Source organism: Taeniopygia guttata, chromosome 3 (assembly GCF_048771995.1).
Source record: "Taeniopygia guttata chromosome 3, bTaeGut7.mat, whole genome shotgun sequence".
Taxonomy (NCBI): Eukaryota; Metazoa; Chordata; class Aves; order Passeriformes; family Estrildidae; genus Taeniopygia; species Taeniopygia guttata.
Window position 1 is genome coordinate 57,228,693 of NC_133027.1, and position 17,285 is coordinate 57,245,977.

General features: G+C 41.3%; 1 protein-coding gene across 3 annotated transcripts in view; it reads right to left on the reverse strand.

The window, feature by feature from the left end:
• Nucleotides 1–12,584: 12,584 nt before the first annotated feature.
• SGK1 (serum/glucocorticoid regulated kinase 1) overlaps nucleotides 12,585–17,285 on the reverse strand; it is a 69,950-nt gene continuing 65,249 nt past the window's right edge. For all 3 annotated transcript variants that reach the window (XM_030267969.4, XM_012572633.5, XM_002191033.7), the window contains 9 exons: nucleotides 16,894–16,998; nucleotides 16,374–16,457; nucleotides 16,137–16,268; nucleotides 15,742–15,854; nucleotides 15,417–15,540; nucleotides 14,983–15,078; nucleotides 14,719–14,874; nucleotides 14,522–14,611; nucleotides 12,585–13,816 (listed from right to left, as the gene is read on the reverse strand). In XM_030267969.4, coding sequence (XP_030123829.4) covers nucleotides 13,649–13,816; nucleotides 14,522–14,611; nucleotides 14,719–14,874; nucleotides 14,983–15,078; nucleotides 15,417–15,540; nucleotides 15,742–15,854; nucleotides 16,137–16,268; nucleotides 16,374–16,457; nucleotides 16,894–16,998 — 1,068 coding nt within the window. In that variant the 3' untranslated portion in view covers nucleotides 12,585–13,648. The remainder of the gene's footprint in view (nucleotides 13,817–14,521; nucleotides 14,612–14,718; nucleotides 14,875–14,982; nucleotides 15,079–15,416; nucleotides 15,541–15,741; nucleotides 15,855–16,136; nucleotides 16,269–16,373; nucleotides 16,458–16,893; nucleotides 16,999–17,285) is intronic.

A 17,285-nucleotide genomic window follows, 5' to 3' on the forward strand; every position in this document is an offset into this window, starting at 1 on the left:
CTTGGAACTTAACAATGTGATGTATTCAACTGGCTAATCATTCCAGAATAGCTGTAGGAAACTACTTTTGAGAACTATCTCACACAGTTTTCTGCTTTGGTAGCTGATAATTTTTCTGGGGAACAAACCAAACCAAATTAAATCAAACCACACAAAAAAAAAAAAAAAAAAAAAAAAGAACAACCAACCAACCAACAAAACTCCAGCACTTTAATTTTTTAGCTTGTTCACACCATGAAGGATGGTTTAGAAAAGTTAGATCATACCAAAATAAGTGCACTGAGCAGTTATTTCAAAGTGCTGAGGCCACAACTATAGAGGGGAATACTCACTAACTTCAGTGTAAATTAAAATAAGGATTTAAAATTAGATTCTGTGCTCCTCCTTGGCCAGCTCAGTAAATGAGGACCAGAGAGGATATTTTATGTCAAGATATATTAATCCAGATTTGAGTCTAGCGCTTTGGTTACTCCAGAGTCTGTAACACTTTGCAGTAGGCTGGCTGATAGCCCTACCTGTGGCACATCTGCTGCCTCCTCATTGCAGCCATATGTGGACCTAGTCTGGGGTCACAGCAACAATTTAACTCAGGTGAAACACATTCAGGTCAGGTACTGCTTTTGCTGCAGTGCTGTGCTCTCAGCTACCTTGCCTCTTCCTGGGGCCTTGGAGCTGAGCTCAGCAAGTGGTTGTCTCATCTCCATCGTGAGTGGAATCACGATGTGATAAGTTATACAACACCCTCATCAGAGCCAAGGGTGGCAGCAACAGTTACTAAATTGGTTCTCTGTCCCTTACATATCTGGAGACAGGAGTATTCCAAAGGGTGCACCAAAACTGGCCTTCAACTGCAGCAATCTGAGGCTTCTCACAGCTCCCCTCTTGCTTCCCTGCAACAATGTTGCATCCACTTTTCTTCCCCTTAAGCTGCTCTGTGCAGTTTTCTCTCTCTATGTCATTGCAGCAGTTGAAGCCCTTCTTAACCTGTTACCATAAGGCCTTAGCATGGCCTTGCCTAGACACCTCATCCTTTAGAAAGGATCAGGTCAGGTCCTATGCAGCAGAGCCACAGCCTCTCTGTGTTGGTCCAGGTTGTATTTTTCCACTGATAATGCAACCACAGGCCTCAGCATGCTTTTCCAGAGGGGAGCAGGGCCATCACACATCCTGCTGGTCCAGGAGATAAGGGTGCACAATAGCCCAGTTCATGGTGCAGAGCCCATAGCATACCAAAAGAAACTTCACCTTTGCTGACAGACCAGGTCAGGGGCCAGGCAACAGGAAACTAAGCATCTCTTCCCAGAAAATCATGCCTTGTTCATGAATCGCCAGATATCAATGGCAAATACTGCTGCCAAACATTGTGCAGCTCCATGAGCAATGGAGCATATAAACATATAAACCATTTCATGAGTTCATATGTGCCTTTGCAGAAACTCTCCCCTTCTCTGTTCTGGCCCCAACAATTTTCAAAGCCTTACCCCAGCTATCTCCTTGTTTTCTTGTCCACTTTTGGATCTACCCACATTTGTAACCTCACCCCTCCATGGAAATCACATTGTCTGCACTCCACCGAAGGAGGTCAGGAGACAAGGGACCATCCTCCTGCATGAAACTCAGAGGCCCCACAATCCCCACTAGCAACGGAGCAGTACAACTTCTGCTTGTGAAAGAGCAGTAGGTGTCAGGCAGGGCACAATTCATGACAGAGCATTAAATGTGTTGGCTGTATTGTTTCTGGGCTTTTTGAGTGCTTACCAAAATGCTACTCCTTGCAACACCCAGTTGTGAGAGGATCATGGCAGAGAGATAGAGAAGGTAGCTGCAACCTCCTAGTGTTTCTGGCAGCAAGGTGTGGTGTAGAGATATTAGAGACAGCAATATCCTCACCTGCTTAGCTTGGCCATTCATGTTTGGGATGGCTGGAGCAAGAACTGAAACAGATCCTTTCCAGTGCTCCACTGTGAACTATGATTTTGGAAGGAACATCTAGGCCACTGTATATGTGATTCCAATTTTATTCCGCACTTACACAAACATTGGTTGTCTTTATTTCATGGCAGCTAGTGCCTCTCAGTAGCATTGTCACTGCAATGAAGTCTGTGTGGTTTGGGAAGTGCACGGTGCTTCCCTAGCTCTCCTCTTGGTCATTGCTAACATCAACTTTGCCCTTTCTTGTTCAGGGTCAAAGAACCAATGTTCACAGCTTAAGTAAGGCTCCTGGATGGAATAAAGTTAGCCTTTCATGGATGTTCAGCTCCCTTACTTTTACTCTCCTTGAGTTCATTTATAAATCACAAGTGGCACGGACAGGGCGAACACAGATTGATCATTCACTGTTGTCTTAACACAGTAATTCTAGTTCATCAAGGAAAAGAGAGGTAGAAGAGAGATCTGGAAGAAGAGCTAGTTCACAGACACAGTCAAGCACCACGGCTGTCCTCCCACAGTAGAAACTGACAGACAAGACATGACCTGTGGTGTTCGACTGGACACTTTTCTCCCACATCAGGAAATGTGAGAAATCTCTTGCCGTAAGAAGGTGTGATGACAGGACAGGGAAATGCACTTTGTTGACATTTAATCTGGTGAGCCAGAATACAAGAGGTAGTGAAGAACATTTTCTGTGGTTTCTGCACAAGCTCACTGCTGAAGTGAGCGCCGTATGTCCCCTGTGGTCCTGCAGAGCTGAGACGGAAAGCCTGGCTGTCTCACCTTACTCACTGTTGCTGTCAGAGCTGACCAGGGTAAACATCCATCAAGCTAATGATGTCCCTGCAGCAGAATTGAGTGCAGGCTGTCAAAACCAGCAAAGAAGCACAGTAAGTACTTGACCTGTCAAGCTCCCTGCTAGCAGCTCCCTGCCTAGGGTTGGGGATGTTCACATCATCTCCTTTGGCAGAGCAGCTTATAGGTACCTTAAATTTAGTTCAAGGCTGCCTGTACATTCATGCAGGCAAGCTCTGGTTACAAGGTGTACACCCTCCCAGGGGCCGGTTCAACCTACACTTTGGGAAAGAGGATTTCCTACTGCTGACATGCAATACCATGCCTGCTCCTAAGCACAGCAAAATGGTGCTTTTGTCATGTGGTTTTCGATTAACCCAAATTGGAAAAGCTTCTTATATCACTTACACAGAGGGTATAAAACCTGACCTATTGTGCTCTTCATGCTACTGAGGTAAAAAGGATTAAGACAGAAGTAGTATCCACAGAGTGAGAAAATATCAGGGTATACCTATGCTGATTTCAAGATGCAGCTGCTATCCGTGTTTGTGTTTGTGCTTCTGTACATTCTCTTTTATTATATTTGGAGTGTAAATTAACTTATCATACAAATCATTAAGGATATGTCATTGATAAGTTTATTTGTGGAAAATCAGTACAGAATATTTAAAATAAATGCAATTAAAATGCTCTTTGATGAAAAGTTTAGAAAAGTTCTATAATCCTAGCTCTGAAAGATATTGGCAAACTGACATTATATTCAAAGGAGGGAAGGGGATTAGATTTTGCACTTGATGTGATCAGCTAGGTTCTGAATTGATTCTTCATTTTAGTAACGGTGCTTTTCCTGCTGCCTTTTCAAAGTGCAGCTTTCAATACTAAAATAAAAAAAGCAACATTTATAGAGCACTAAGCTTCCTGGAAATGCCACAATTGAATTCACAAGCTTCTTAACATCCTTTTTATATCCTGAAGATTTAATCAGTGTATTTTTGTCTTTAGCCAGCAAGTAATTTGGCATTAGTGCTTCACCTTATTTAGGTCGGTTGAAAAAGACTCCTGATTTATGGTGAACATAAGGGGAGAATCTAAAATTGTAAAGACCGACAGCCTAAATTTAGGAAAGGTAACAGAAAGCATTGTACTCAGAGCTAATAGCATTGTGGGAATTGCCAGGCATATCAGTTCTTAAAGCAGGACTCATGCTTTGACTAGCTTTATCATGACAACTCAGGTTGTCATGATAACAACCACGATGGCCAAATTTTGCTTTCAGTTCTAACTGTGAAAACCCATAGGACACTTCAGCCTTACTATAACTTATGTTGACATAAATAACAGCAGATTTTTCTCCTTTTTACTTTTTCATTATTTAAAATAATACCTTCTTTGAAAACTGACATTTTCAAAAAAGATTTAAACCACATTTTCAGTCTTTCAGATTATAATAAATTTCTCTTTGGATTTAGAGCCTCTGGGACTAATTTGGAACCTAATTATTCTGCAACGAGTTGTTTGTGAGTCTATGAATTAAAAATCTCAGTTAGAACGAAAGTTTTCCTGGTAATAAAAAGTGGGCAATAAAGTCAGGAAAAGCTGAGATGTGCAAGGCCTTACTTTTTAGATCTGACAAGATATTGTTAGAGATGTTTATAATTTAAAAAATTTTGGTCAAATTGCAGAGGCTTGCTATGCCATGATCAGGACAGAGCCTGAATCAAAAGAATCAGAAAAAAGCTGTAAAATATGCACTACAGAACATTAAGCTACAATCTCTAGATGGAATAGAGAAGGTATGAGATTTCTTTGTTGCAGAGAAAATGTGTCTGAATCTGACAAGGACTCAGAGATGAGGGTGCGACAAAGGGCAGACAAATAGAGGGGATCACAGGCAACTGGGGTGACAGGTTTTCAGGTGTCATCTTTGTGAAACCAAATTCTAATTACAATTTGCTACTCAGAGTTGGATAAATAGAGAGGTACAATAGATCCTACTTTTAATATGAGGTTACACAAGTAGCTGTTGGATTCTAAACTGTAAGCAATGTGTATCTTATCTCCACGTGTCATGGATTTGGGTACTGCATGTGCCTGTATGACTAATACAGTATACCCAAGTGTCATCCATCAGCAGTGAACACTGTTCCAGGAGAACAAGAGAAAACTGAGTTCTTGAATTCTCATCCAAGGAAATATATCAATATATTTTTTTAAATAGCCTATTCAAAATCAATTCTGGAACTGATGCTGCACTTTTTTTTTTTTTCTTTACTTGAAGAGGACTCTCAGGATGATATGATAACATTAAGGTATATTTGCTGCAAACAGATGAAAGAGCTTAGCTGAAATGAAAACACTGAATAGAGACCAAATACTTGGCTACACGTGGGAAAAATAACCACTGCTTGGTTCACGTGCATCCATAAAATGCTAGAAGATAGATACAAGTAATCTGTTTGTAATTTCTCACACTTGGTAGATATTTGTGGTTTGTCTAATTTAGAACTGTCTTGTAAAGCTGTCCCTAACAGAAAATGGAAAGTATATATCATCAAAAAATATTTTCATTATAAAAACCCGCTTGTAATTTTCAAGTGGTTGTGGGACCAAATTTTTTTAATTGCACAGGAAGCTCAGACTAATTTCCATAAAGTCAATCTAGTGCCAGAACCAAACTGACAAAAAGAGAGGTGAAAAATCAAGCTTGCCCTGTTTTTTCTTACTTCACAATCAGTGATGTTCCCAAAATAATTTTAGCAATTTATATTTATCAAACTTATCAAGTAAAAAGATGTGAGGGGCATTCAGACAGTCAAGATGAGCATTCTTGGATTTCTGAAATGACTGGAAACATGACTACATAATGGGAAGAAGAAAAGCTTGGATGCATGAACATCTTTAGGAGAAGATTATCTTCTATCTACGCTTATGTGGAAGATGACACTGTTTCTCTCAGAGCCTTCATGTGCACACTATGATTGAAACAGGAACTTTTTCAAAAGGTTGCACAATCCATGAACATTCCCAGTGCAGGCTGGAACATGGCTGTTGTGGACCATAGCCTTGGGCCCTGACACATAGGGCTGTAAACAGAAAAAACAACAGCAAAGCTCCTGCTGCCAACAGCCAAAAGCCTGCAGCCTCAGGTCAGCATCTCTAACCTCCAGTTGCAATCATATGACTCAAAGGGATTGATTTGCCATACCCAGCTGGGTGACCATCAGTGGCTTTAACTCAGAGTGCTGAGACAGTGTCTCACTTTTACCAAAATACAGCTGTTCTGCTCCCCTTTACAACTCCACCCCTGTGCTGGACCATTATTCTGTGCCATAATGAGGAAAAGGAGGGGTGTTATGGGACCCTTCTCTTTTGTTTAAATGAACTGCTATTTTGGCCCAGTGGTCTGTGGAAACACATCAGCGCTGCTGGTCTGAGCCAGCCGTGAAGTAAAACAGCACCTAAGTAGCTTGACCCTGTTTTACTTTATAGCCTCCAGCAGGGACAAGAGCCACCTCAGCAATGGCTCCATAAAGCAAGGGAAGGAATTCAGGAGCACTGTTAGCAGTTTTTCGTACCAGGCTGTTCCAGGCTGTTTCCAATATGGAAACCAATAAACATTGTACATCTGACCTATCCGCTGCAACAGAAGCTGCACAGTTAGAGTGAAGGGAAAAAAGTAAATACATAACTCTTTACTACAAGGGTGGGAAGACACTGGAGGAAACTCTCATGGGAGTTGCCCAGAGAAACTGTGGATGCCCCATCCCTGAAACTGTTCACAGCCATGTTGGATAGGGTCCCGAGTAACTTGGTCCAGTGGAAGGTGCCCCTGCCCATGGCAGGAGGATTGGAACTAGATGATCCTTAAGTTCCCTTCCAACCCAAAGCATTGTGTGATTATATAATTATATGAAAAATACATATCAGAATGTATCAGCAAGAGCTGTAGTATATACAGCAGTAGAGTAGGTAGTTACCAGCATTAACTTTTATTTATGTAAATAGTTCCAGTGGAGTGAATATGCTGTGGGCTTTGCTTGTTGTAAGGCTCTAAAATCTGGCTCAGAATGACTAACCACAGTATTTTAGCATGAACAGTTGGTGAATTATTTTTGACCCAGATGGTAACAGGCCACCATCAAACGTTTTGTTTGACTCATGCCAGCTGAATGGCTCTGCTAATGATGCTCTCATGTTACATGAAAAAATAGTTTACAGGTTTACATGATTTAGTATAACTCCCTGTAGATTTTGGCAGCGTTTCACACAAGAACTATTCTCCTGATTTTTTAATGGAGTATCTCAGTGTCTTACCTATTTTCAGCTCTTCACCATTACCTGTCATAATACTGTGCATGATGGGAACATGCCAAGGGATGCAATGTCACATTAATAATTGTTAATATATAAGAGGGCAGATATCTAAACTGATAAGTATTTTAGAAATAATAAAACTTTCTTTCCTTTTCATATTTGTTTCCAGCACTTTCCATTTTATAGGCTGCTTGTTCTACTTCTCATGTCCTTGTTGTCAGTTGCTGAAATACTTCTTTGTAGTAGCTACAAAATAACGAGCAGTATATCGCTAGTCATCTGTAAACCTTAATTTAAAAATCCATGCTTTGGAAGCTGGTTGTCAAATCTGTTAAGCCTTCTTCTGGCTTGCAGTCATGTTTTAAACAAATACAGTTTTTCTCTGCTAAGTGTTTTTAATTGCTTGCAGGCTTATCAGCATCTGCAGAGATAAAATACTTCAACTCCCTAGTGAGCTGCATCATTTCCAGTTAGTTCCATGTCTTTTGATATCAATCCCATGTGCCTAGAATGTGATCTGCTAAACACACATAGATGGTAAACAAAATATGCACATGCTGAATGATCATCTGAGAGGGAGGAGGAATCTGTTTTAAGCAAGTGCATTTGCAAGTCAGTGAAAAATCCATCTATAGGCAATGGAAATAAACCATCTCCTCCAGAGCACGCAACGTCTGTTTAAGGTAAATGAGATCACTTTCTCTCTCTGGTGCCTGGAAAGTCACTGTAAAGAGAGACTATGTTGCATGCTCAGGTCTGACCCATACTGATCAAGAGGTATGATTTCATTAATTTAGCCATAGATTTTTAACTGACATGTGGCCCAGTGTATCTCAGTGAGATTATATTCCATACTCAGAATTGAAAAATTAATAACTGGATAATCTCTTATTAAGCAGGAATGGTTCTTACAAGTCTGCAAATTTATCATTCACAGCACATCAGTAAAATATAACCTTAGTAGCAGCCTGATGTCTGGAAGCCAAAATGATCCTGGAATACACAGAAACTTTGGACTCAAATCTGGAAACATGATTCACATTTGAGACCCTCTTTTGCATTAGCCAATAAAGCATGTCCCATAGTCTCATGCTCATTGCTTAAAAGAAGTATATGGATTATTTTGTCCCTTCAGAAAAGCTAGGTCCCTGTATATCCACACATCATTCTTATTTTTTACTTCAGTGTTCACTTCAGCACAATTAGTCATTAACTGCAGTTGTATGGTATATATTACATCTGTTCAAATCCATACAAAGGCTATTTTTTTTTCATCTATAATTGATACAGAGCAGTTCTCAGGAGGAAGCTACTCTGTATGGCATATACTTTGTACCTGGGGAGACATTAGCTGTACAGCTGTCTTCGGACCAGTACTACATTTACCTGAACTAATAAATTTATTTCCCTAAGAAAAGCAAAAATGGTAACTGACTGACTTACAATATATTTTTGAAGATAGGGCTGTGTGCTAGAGTTCTACTCTCTGGTAGACTATAAAGAATATTACTTCTTTACAAAACTATTTATTTCTATAGATTTGAAAAGTAAGTATATGGATTTTCTATATCAGCGTAGAAAATCTCAAACCAAACCACTAGAGACCAATCATAACTAAATAGTGCAGAGGGAAGGATGTTTACAAGAACTGAGAAAGCAGGATAAAGTCTAAGAAGGCTTAGGCCTTATCCTATAAACCACTTATTTGTCTGCTTCATATACTACATTCATAAAAGATGGCCTGAACTGTGGGATATCTCTTCCTCATCAACACGCGAGAGGCATTCCATAGAGTATTGAGTTCTTCACATCCTCACTCATGGGGAGAGATAATTCATTGAACAGATCCCTACCAAATAAACAGGCCAAGGCTGTGGATCACTTCCTAAATAGCCCAACCTTTCCAAATAAGGAACTGTTGAAGGAGCCATGGACACACTGCCCTGCTGTTCTTGCCTGGTGCTGCTTATCCCTCCTGCCAGAGGAGGAGAGAGGCAGCACCCATTGTAGCAGCTGGCAATGTGGGTACCAAAAATTACTCAGGAGGGAACTCTTGTGTTCACCTGGTGCTTCTCTGATGCAGATGAGTCCAGATGGGGATGTTACAGTGAAGGCTTAATCTGACAAGGAAACCCGGGCTTATAAAGGCCCGCACAGCTCCAGGAACTCAACCCCTCTATCATCACGGGCTGATGCCCGTCTGCAAGAGGAACGGGAGCTGTGGCACGGCTCCTGACCCTCTCTCAGCACCAGCTTGAGCTGATGCAGGGCAGGAGGAGGGCACCATTTCCCAGCGGCGCCGTCTCGCCCCCAGCTGCTGCCGGGCTCCGGCGGGCTGCCAGCCCCGCTGTGCCCGGCGGCTCCGCGGGGTGTCACCCTCGGCCCGCGCAGCGCGGCCCCGCGGCTGCGGGCACGGAGGGCGCGGGGCCGGCTCCGCACAGCCGCGGGTGGCCGCACGGACGCGCCTGGGGACCGTAACCCTGCCACTGCAGTGGCCCCGCACCTGTGCCGGAAAGCCAGGAGCTACCGCATCTCAGTCTCTCAGAGAAGAGCCCGACCTTTCAGAGCCCGACCTTTCAGAGCCCGACCTGACTCCCAAGCAATTGCTGGACAAATTGTCTCTGTACATATCTGTATTAATTGTTTGAAGCGTTCTATTTCAGATAGGAATTTTTTCCCCCCTCATTATTGCAATGTTTTAGAAGCATTTTTGCAGAAATTTTCCATAAGCAGACCTAGCCAGCATGGAAAATTTTATCCCATTATTGAAATGTAGGCCTTCATAAGCAGAAAATGCAACTGTGGGGAGCATCAGAAAGCATTTTTAATGTAAGCTGTTTTACCAGCCCTACCAGGGTAACTACAGCCACATGGTATCACATAAACATCTGTACATCTGGACTGCAGTTAAATAGGAGCATAATGTTGTGCAATATTTCATTTCTCTTCTTAGAAGTGCCCAGATGGGCCCGGATTCATCTCACCTACCTTTAGGTACCCTAGGTAAGATGCTGAATAAGGGCCACCAGCCAAAGCTCTTTTCTGAGCAGCATCCCTCCTTTCTAACATCTATCTGTAGAAATATTTCACTAGAGATGCAAGGCTGTACTAGAGTCTTTTTCATTTCTAGAGTTTTTTTCATTAATTTCTCCAGGCTCATTATAAGTCTACAGAGGGTGGGCATAAACTACTTTTTAAGACTTTTTTGAGGGAGAGACAGGAACCTCCTGCTTAATTTGCTTATGATCCAGTCTGTCCTCCAGTCTTCTGAGTATAAGGAGCACAAGGAAAACAGTCACTAAGAGGTCTCGCTTATCTTCCTAAGGCTCATAAAACGGTTCATGGCTTTTGGTACACGGAGATAAGTAGCACATACTAAACCACGTGAGATGTCTGCATTTACGTATTTAAATTTCTTTGCATGCATTATCAGTACACTCCACCCAAAGAGCATATGAAAGCCCAAGCGTGCTATGCTTGCTATGCAGAGTACAATATAGTCGGTGTTCCAAGTTTAGTTGCATTGACCAGTCTGCTAAATAAAACTATGCAAGCGGGTGGTGGTTACCGCACTGCCACCAGCAGAAAGTGTGGATGACTACTTCCGTTTTACATTTCACAAATGAGTGAAATTAAACTACAGATTCAGGTCTTAGTCAAAATAGCTTATAACACCTATGTCACCTGTGATTTGAGGAATCCTAGCCCTTTGCTTCTCAGTGCAGAGACCTTTCTCTAAAGGAAATGCAGACCTTATAGACACAGAATTCCATAAAACAAACACAACAACAAACCCAGGTGACTTCCACAGATTGTTCCTGCAGGCATGACTGTGATACATCAAAATCAGCAAGATTAAAATCATGGACAACTTTTTCCCTTTTTCTACAACAAACAATTGAGACGGCATGTGTTGAATATTCATTGCTAGCAGTTGCAGACTTTTGCAGAAAGCAGCAGCAGCATAATAAGCCTACGCATGGTAGCACATTTAGAATTACAATCAGACATTGTTTTTTAAAAGGAACCCATTAAAATAATACCCTACATCTTGGCAGAGATGAAAAGCACATGATGTACACCTTTGAGTCACTGAAGTTTTATACTTCTTTGTTATTAATTGCTCCAGTGGGTTTTTTCCTTGAAAATGATAGGCAGTATTTAGTGTTCTGTTACCCTGGAGCTGCAGCTCTCTGCTCACGTATCTGCACGCAGCACCTTGCTCATGACTGGGAAATGTGAGGCAAAGATAATGTTTATGCACAGCTTCGTTGCTTGGCAAGTACAGTTTCATTTTCTATAGAAACAAATTAGCACTATATATTTTAACATCTCTAGCCTACAAAGACATCGGCATAAAAGATGTTTCAGGAACGTTATAGCAGTGGAAGACTTTGCAGAGCCTGTCAGTGCACTATTCAAAGAGTTTTTGAATGCATGAATTTGAGAGTTTGTTGGGAGTTTAAGGGGGAGGTGACTGCATCTCTTTCAGATAATAACGGGATCTGAAAGGTTTCTTGACTGCTATAAATTAGCATTTTCAGCTCTGAGTGTGGTCTCCCAGAAACAGTTTATAGCTAAAGCCATACACATTTTTCTGTTCCTACATTGAACAACAATAAAAGCTGGAAAATTACTGCAGGCTTTTATCTCAGAAATGTAATGAATAGAAATACCACCCCTATTAGCAAATTGCTTACACTGCTGTTATCGCAGCAGCCTGAGCAACATTTGACTGTCCAACTTTTCACAGGAACCGCTCCTCTGGATTCTCAGAATTGCTAAAACCAACAGTTGAAGTACCCAATGGATAATGGGAGCTGCAAAGAAGGTGCAGATGCTCAGTTCCTCAGAGAAAAAGCCATCTATCACCACACAAAAGAAACTGAATAGGATCACCCCAGAAGTGGTTATCTTGCTTCTTGGCCAGAAGTCCCTCTTGCAGGCCGTCTGGTAGTAGTACTCAGTAATAAACTATTTAACAGTTTTAGGTAAACAACTCCTGAATAGATTCTGGAACACTGGTAAACTGGGGGTACAGTGCACTGCCCCACATCACAGCAGCAAGGTCAGATGCTCCAGGCTGGACTCCCAACAGGAGCTGTTTCCATCATCCCATGATAAGTCTGTTTCTAGTGTATGTCTGCAATGCTGTGCTAAAACATCTCCTGTCTTTGTCACCTAACGACATCATTAAAGTGTAGCTGTGCCTTGTCCACACCAGAGAGCAGTACCTTCACTTTGCTTGAGGCAGAGAAACTAATTCTGGGGAAATGGGAGCACTTGTACCACGAAAGAACACCCACACTGATACACAACCACTCTTAACACCCACAGTTGGAAGACCAAGTCATATATCCATGTCCTTTGCCAAGCCGTATCCATGGTAAGACTTCTATGGGTGCAGTTTGATGGAATAAGCATCACACACCTAAGCCAAATTATCTTAGCTGATTGGCAACTTGGACTCATTTTTAATTTTTTAAAATCTTGCTAAAACCTTTAACTAAGGTTAAATTAAAATAAGACAGAGTTCATGGAAGTATTTTTCAGGATTTTACTGCAAACCTATGGGTCTGGTCACAAAAAAATATGATACATATAACCATGTTAATTATATTACATTACAATGATGGTATACATTACAAGTAAGTCTGTAAGTTTAAATATACATCTAGAGTTACAACTGAATGTACAGATCTTTTTTACAATACATACAATCAGGAATGAAAATCCCTCAAACCCCAAGACCATAAATAATGCCCATTTTACAGATGATATAGTTTAAACTAAAAAGAGAGGAAAAAAAAAAAAGAAACCAACAGCTTTGACCGACTGCAGCTGGGGCATTTTGGTCCATAAAAACCCTTTCTAAAAATAGAAATCTTTTTTCATAGCAGCAATGCTTTCTTCAAGCATTTGGATACAAGTAATTGTGAGCCCATTTCAATAATTTTAGTTGACAGTATAGATTTACAAAAGAAATTTCAAAATTACACTTAATTTATCTTCCAAATATGGAAGAAACAAACAATGCCCCACATTGTGGTATCCTGCAAGTGTCACACTGATGCTTTAAACTAAGTCCATCTGTAGTACGCAGACCACACACATACCATTTGTTCACATAGTAAACCCACATAAATTAACTGAGAAACACACTCTGCAACAGGGAAAGCTTTGGAGCTCACAAGATCTCGTCAGAAAAAAGGCACATTTCATAAAATCCTTATCACGTTCAGATAGATCTTCAGGCAAGGCTTTTCAAGCACAGTTACAAAACAGCTTGTTCTTACTCCTACGATCTGCCGTAGCAGTCTATGACAGCAGTCATTTTATTTTTTCTTTCCCAAGGAGACAGCACCACTTTGGGGGAAGAACAAATGGAAATGAAAAGCCTGTAAAGCTCATTTAGAGAGTGATGTGCTCTTCAAAAAAGCTTCCAGCAAACAGTGTAGTTGAAATTAAGGCTGCAAAGCTGCCATGGTGGAAATGTGCAAATTCTCTTTCAAGGTGACTGGTCAACTGGCAGTTCCACCAGAAGGCCAAACAAAAAATAAAAATAATAGTTGTTATTATTATTAAAAAAAGAATAAAACAAAAATGTTCACAAGAAAGAGTCCACGGGTGGGGCATACGAGAAGCCCAAAAAAGCCTCAGCAGCTTCTTTGACGCTGGCAGTGATGAGGATGCTGTCTGGGGATTGGCCAATGGAGTTAGGGACTGGCTCATCTGTAAACTCTGGATCAAAGTGTCGAAGGTCACTGGGGCCGCTCTGTGGAAAGGGCAGAAAAGGAATTTAGACCCAAAGATTTTGTGAGTGTGCAATTCAATTCAATATGGAGACAAGCACCCTTGTACAGAGACTCAGTGTTATCACCTCAGGCCCACTGTTTAGCAGCCTTTGACAGTTTTAGTTTAACCTTTAGTTTTTTGCACATTGTCTCACTAAAAACAAGATTATTCAATTTAGTATGGCTACACTCCCACTAAGCTCATGCAACAGAAGCTAAATGCAAACATGCTACTCTGCCACACAGCAGTTTGCAGTGCAGGACTTTGATCTTCTAGCTATTAAATAAAGTTTATAAAATGCTTGGGAAAGGATGGAGAACAACCTCCACAACCTGATCCCTCACTTTACATGTTAGTATCTGACAAGCCAATTGTAACTCTGCCACAGGGAAGCTACTTGCTCCTTATACCTCAACTTCCCCTTTGGTAAAATGGGGAGGCTGGGCATCATTTCAAAATTGCCATGCAAATGAAGCAGGTGAGAAAACAAAAAAAACAACCAAATTCAGATGGACCATCAGCAAAAGAGTCAATTACAACCTATTTTTAACTTTGTTTGGACACAGGGGAAGGAAAGTTGCATTCCCTAAACACAGCCATCCGGCCACTTGCCTCTGGGCACCCCACAAAGACAAGTAGTAAAAAGACACTCTCCATGCACTCTCTAATTAGATGTGATACGTACCACATTTGGGTTAAAAGGGGGTGTAATCTTCTTATTAATGAGATCATCCCAGTTAATTGGGGAGAAGAAGATGTGATTCTTAATCTCCATCTGTTAAGAGAGAAAAAAATAGATTAATTCAGACCCAAGCTAATGTAAACAGTATGGCCCAGTCATCCTCCCACACTGCATGTGGGCACTGGCCAGCTTGCACTTACAAAGTCCTCCTTGGCACCAAGTCTCTTTGTCCTGTCCTTCTGCAAGAGACCTTCCAGAAGATGTCTAGCTGAGTTGGTAATATTTGGCTTCAGCTGCAAAGGTTTGTTCAAGATATTGTCGTACATTTCTGCGGTGTTCCTGCTGTAGAAGGGTGGCTGTGCGAAGCAGAAAAGGAGGAGTTAATGAGGCTGACAGTAGGCATGGAGTGTCTTATGGAAAATGTCGAGTAAGCTAGTTTGATCTGTCATGGATTTGTTGCTTACCAAGCCATAAAGCATCTCGTACAGGACTGCTCCAAGGCACCACCAGTCCACAGTCCGGTCATAGGGCTGCTTATGCAGAACTTCAGGAGCAAGATACTGTGTAAGGGAAGGGAAAGAGCCACGTGAGCCATAGGGATCTTTACAATCAAGAAAGCCTCTCCATTCATGAATGAAAGCAGCTTACTGAATCCCAGCAATATCTAAGCTGAAGGTAAGCTATAATATTTTTACAAACAGGCAGATGGCTTGAGAGCTGCTCTCTCCTACTCAGCAAGCTCCATGTGTCCTACACGTCCTCACTGGCAGCCCTATTATTAGAAGGCCCATAATGCCCCCTGCTCATGTAACGAGCCTTACATACACATGGGAGAAGTCAGTTTTCTCTGATAAGAACAGCTCTTGCTGTCGCTCTGAGAGTTATGGGCTGGCCGTACCTCTGGTGTGCCGCAGAAGGTGGAGGTCGTGCCATTGTGCTCTATGTTTTCTTTGCAGAGTCCAAAGTCAGTCAAGACAATGTGCCCCTGTGAATCAAGCAGGATGTTCTCTGGCTTCAAGTCTCTAAAGGAAGAGATGAAAGATATAATGAAAGTTAGAGAAGGTGCAGTGAGAATATTTTAGTAAACTTCCCTAAAAAGCAACATCTAAGTCACCACAAAATATTAAAAGCAACTCCAAGCTCCTACTGAGATGAACTTTTCAATGCCTATTTAACAAAGCACGTGTTTTTTTCTGTACAACAAAATGAACAGGGCTGCTCACCGATAAACGATGTTCAGGGAGTGCAGGTAGCCCAGTGCACTGGCAATTTCAGCAGCATAAAATCGGGCTCTCGGCTCCAGGAAGCAACGCTCCCTCTGGAGATGGTAGAACAACTACAGGAGACAGAGAGAACAAAGTTGTGTAAACGGCGCCAAAGCCTGTTAACAATGCACTTAATTAGACTCAACATATATAGCAAGGGAGAACAATAGCAGGAAATGGCCTAAGATCCTTTGCTAGTTCAAAACTTGGCAGGCAGAAACATTGAATCTAGTAACTTCTCCCCCATGACTTTTCCCCTTGCAACTTTTTTTGTATTTAAAAGGAAGGGTGAAAATGTCTACCCTACCAACACGCACATGATAGGAAATACTAATAATTTTCTTACTGCTTACCTCTCCACCATTGATGTAATCCAGGACAAAATACAATTTGTCCGCAGTTTGGAAGGAAAAGTGAAGCCCGACCAGGAAGGGGTGTTTCACATTTTTCAGCAAGACATTGCGCTCTGACATAATGTGCTTCTCCTGAAAACATCAGAAATCCATTAATATTTAGTACACCTGCTTATAGTGGTAGCAGTAAAAATGTTTTTGATGGACATTGCAATGGCATTGTGAAGGGCAGCTTACCTCCTTCTTCTTCAGGATTGCTTTTTTCTGCAGGACTTTAACAGCATAGAACTGCTCTTCTGCCTTATGCCGTGCAAGAAGGACCTGAAAGTGCATAAAATTGCAGAACTGAGCAATACTGAACAACTTGTAAACAGAACCAGCAACAAGCTTTTAAGTTAGCTGCTGAGCACTGCCACATCCCTCTGGTTCAGTGTGCAAGCCCTTTGCTGGAAATGCCTGACACTTACCATTCTGGCAGAATAATCTAGCCCAAAGATATTACATCTAGTTTCTTTCTCTTCCAAAAGCAAAGTACATCTATTCTTCACAGCACTAGTGGACTGAATTCCCTGGCTCTTCTATGACTCATTCAAATGCAGTGTCCCTGCTCTTCCTGCTCCCTCTCCCTGCACTGGATGCGCTCAGGTTTGGTTTAAGGGACAACCATTCACCAAAGGCAGTACAAACCCTACTCTCCAGTAGGCCATAGAAGAGCTCGAGAATAAATAAATTTAAATTAAAATAAAGTTACACTTACCTTCCCAAAACTGCCTTTTCCAATCACTTTTAAGAAATGGAAGTCTGATGGTTTGGCATGTGGGTTGGATGATGGGCCGAGATTGATCTGCTGTGAAGGACTGGGCTAAAAAACAGAAACCACGTTCATTAAAACAGTTCAGCAGTGAGAGTCCCAAAAATTTATAATTTTTAAAAATATAAATGAAGTGACCTTGAAAATAAAGACTAACACTCTTACTGCCACTAAAACTTGATGTCTAACAGATATCTTAAACTAACAGGTACTGCCTAAGAAAAGTCTAACAACCATAGCATAATTAAAAGTGCTTGTTGAAGTTTTAAGACACATTCCATAATGAAATAACTCATAATACTTTTTAAACATTTTTTTCTTTATGTTTGAAACAGAAA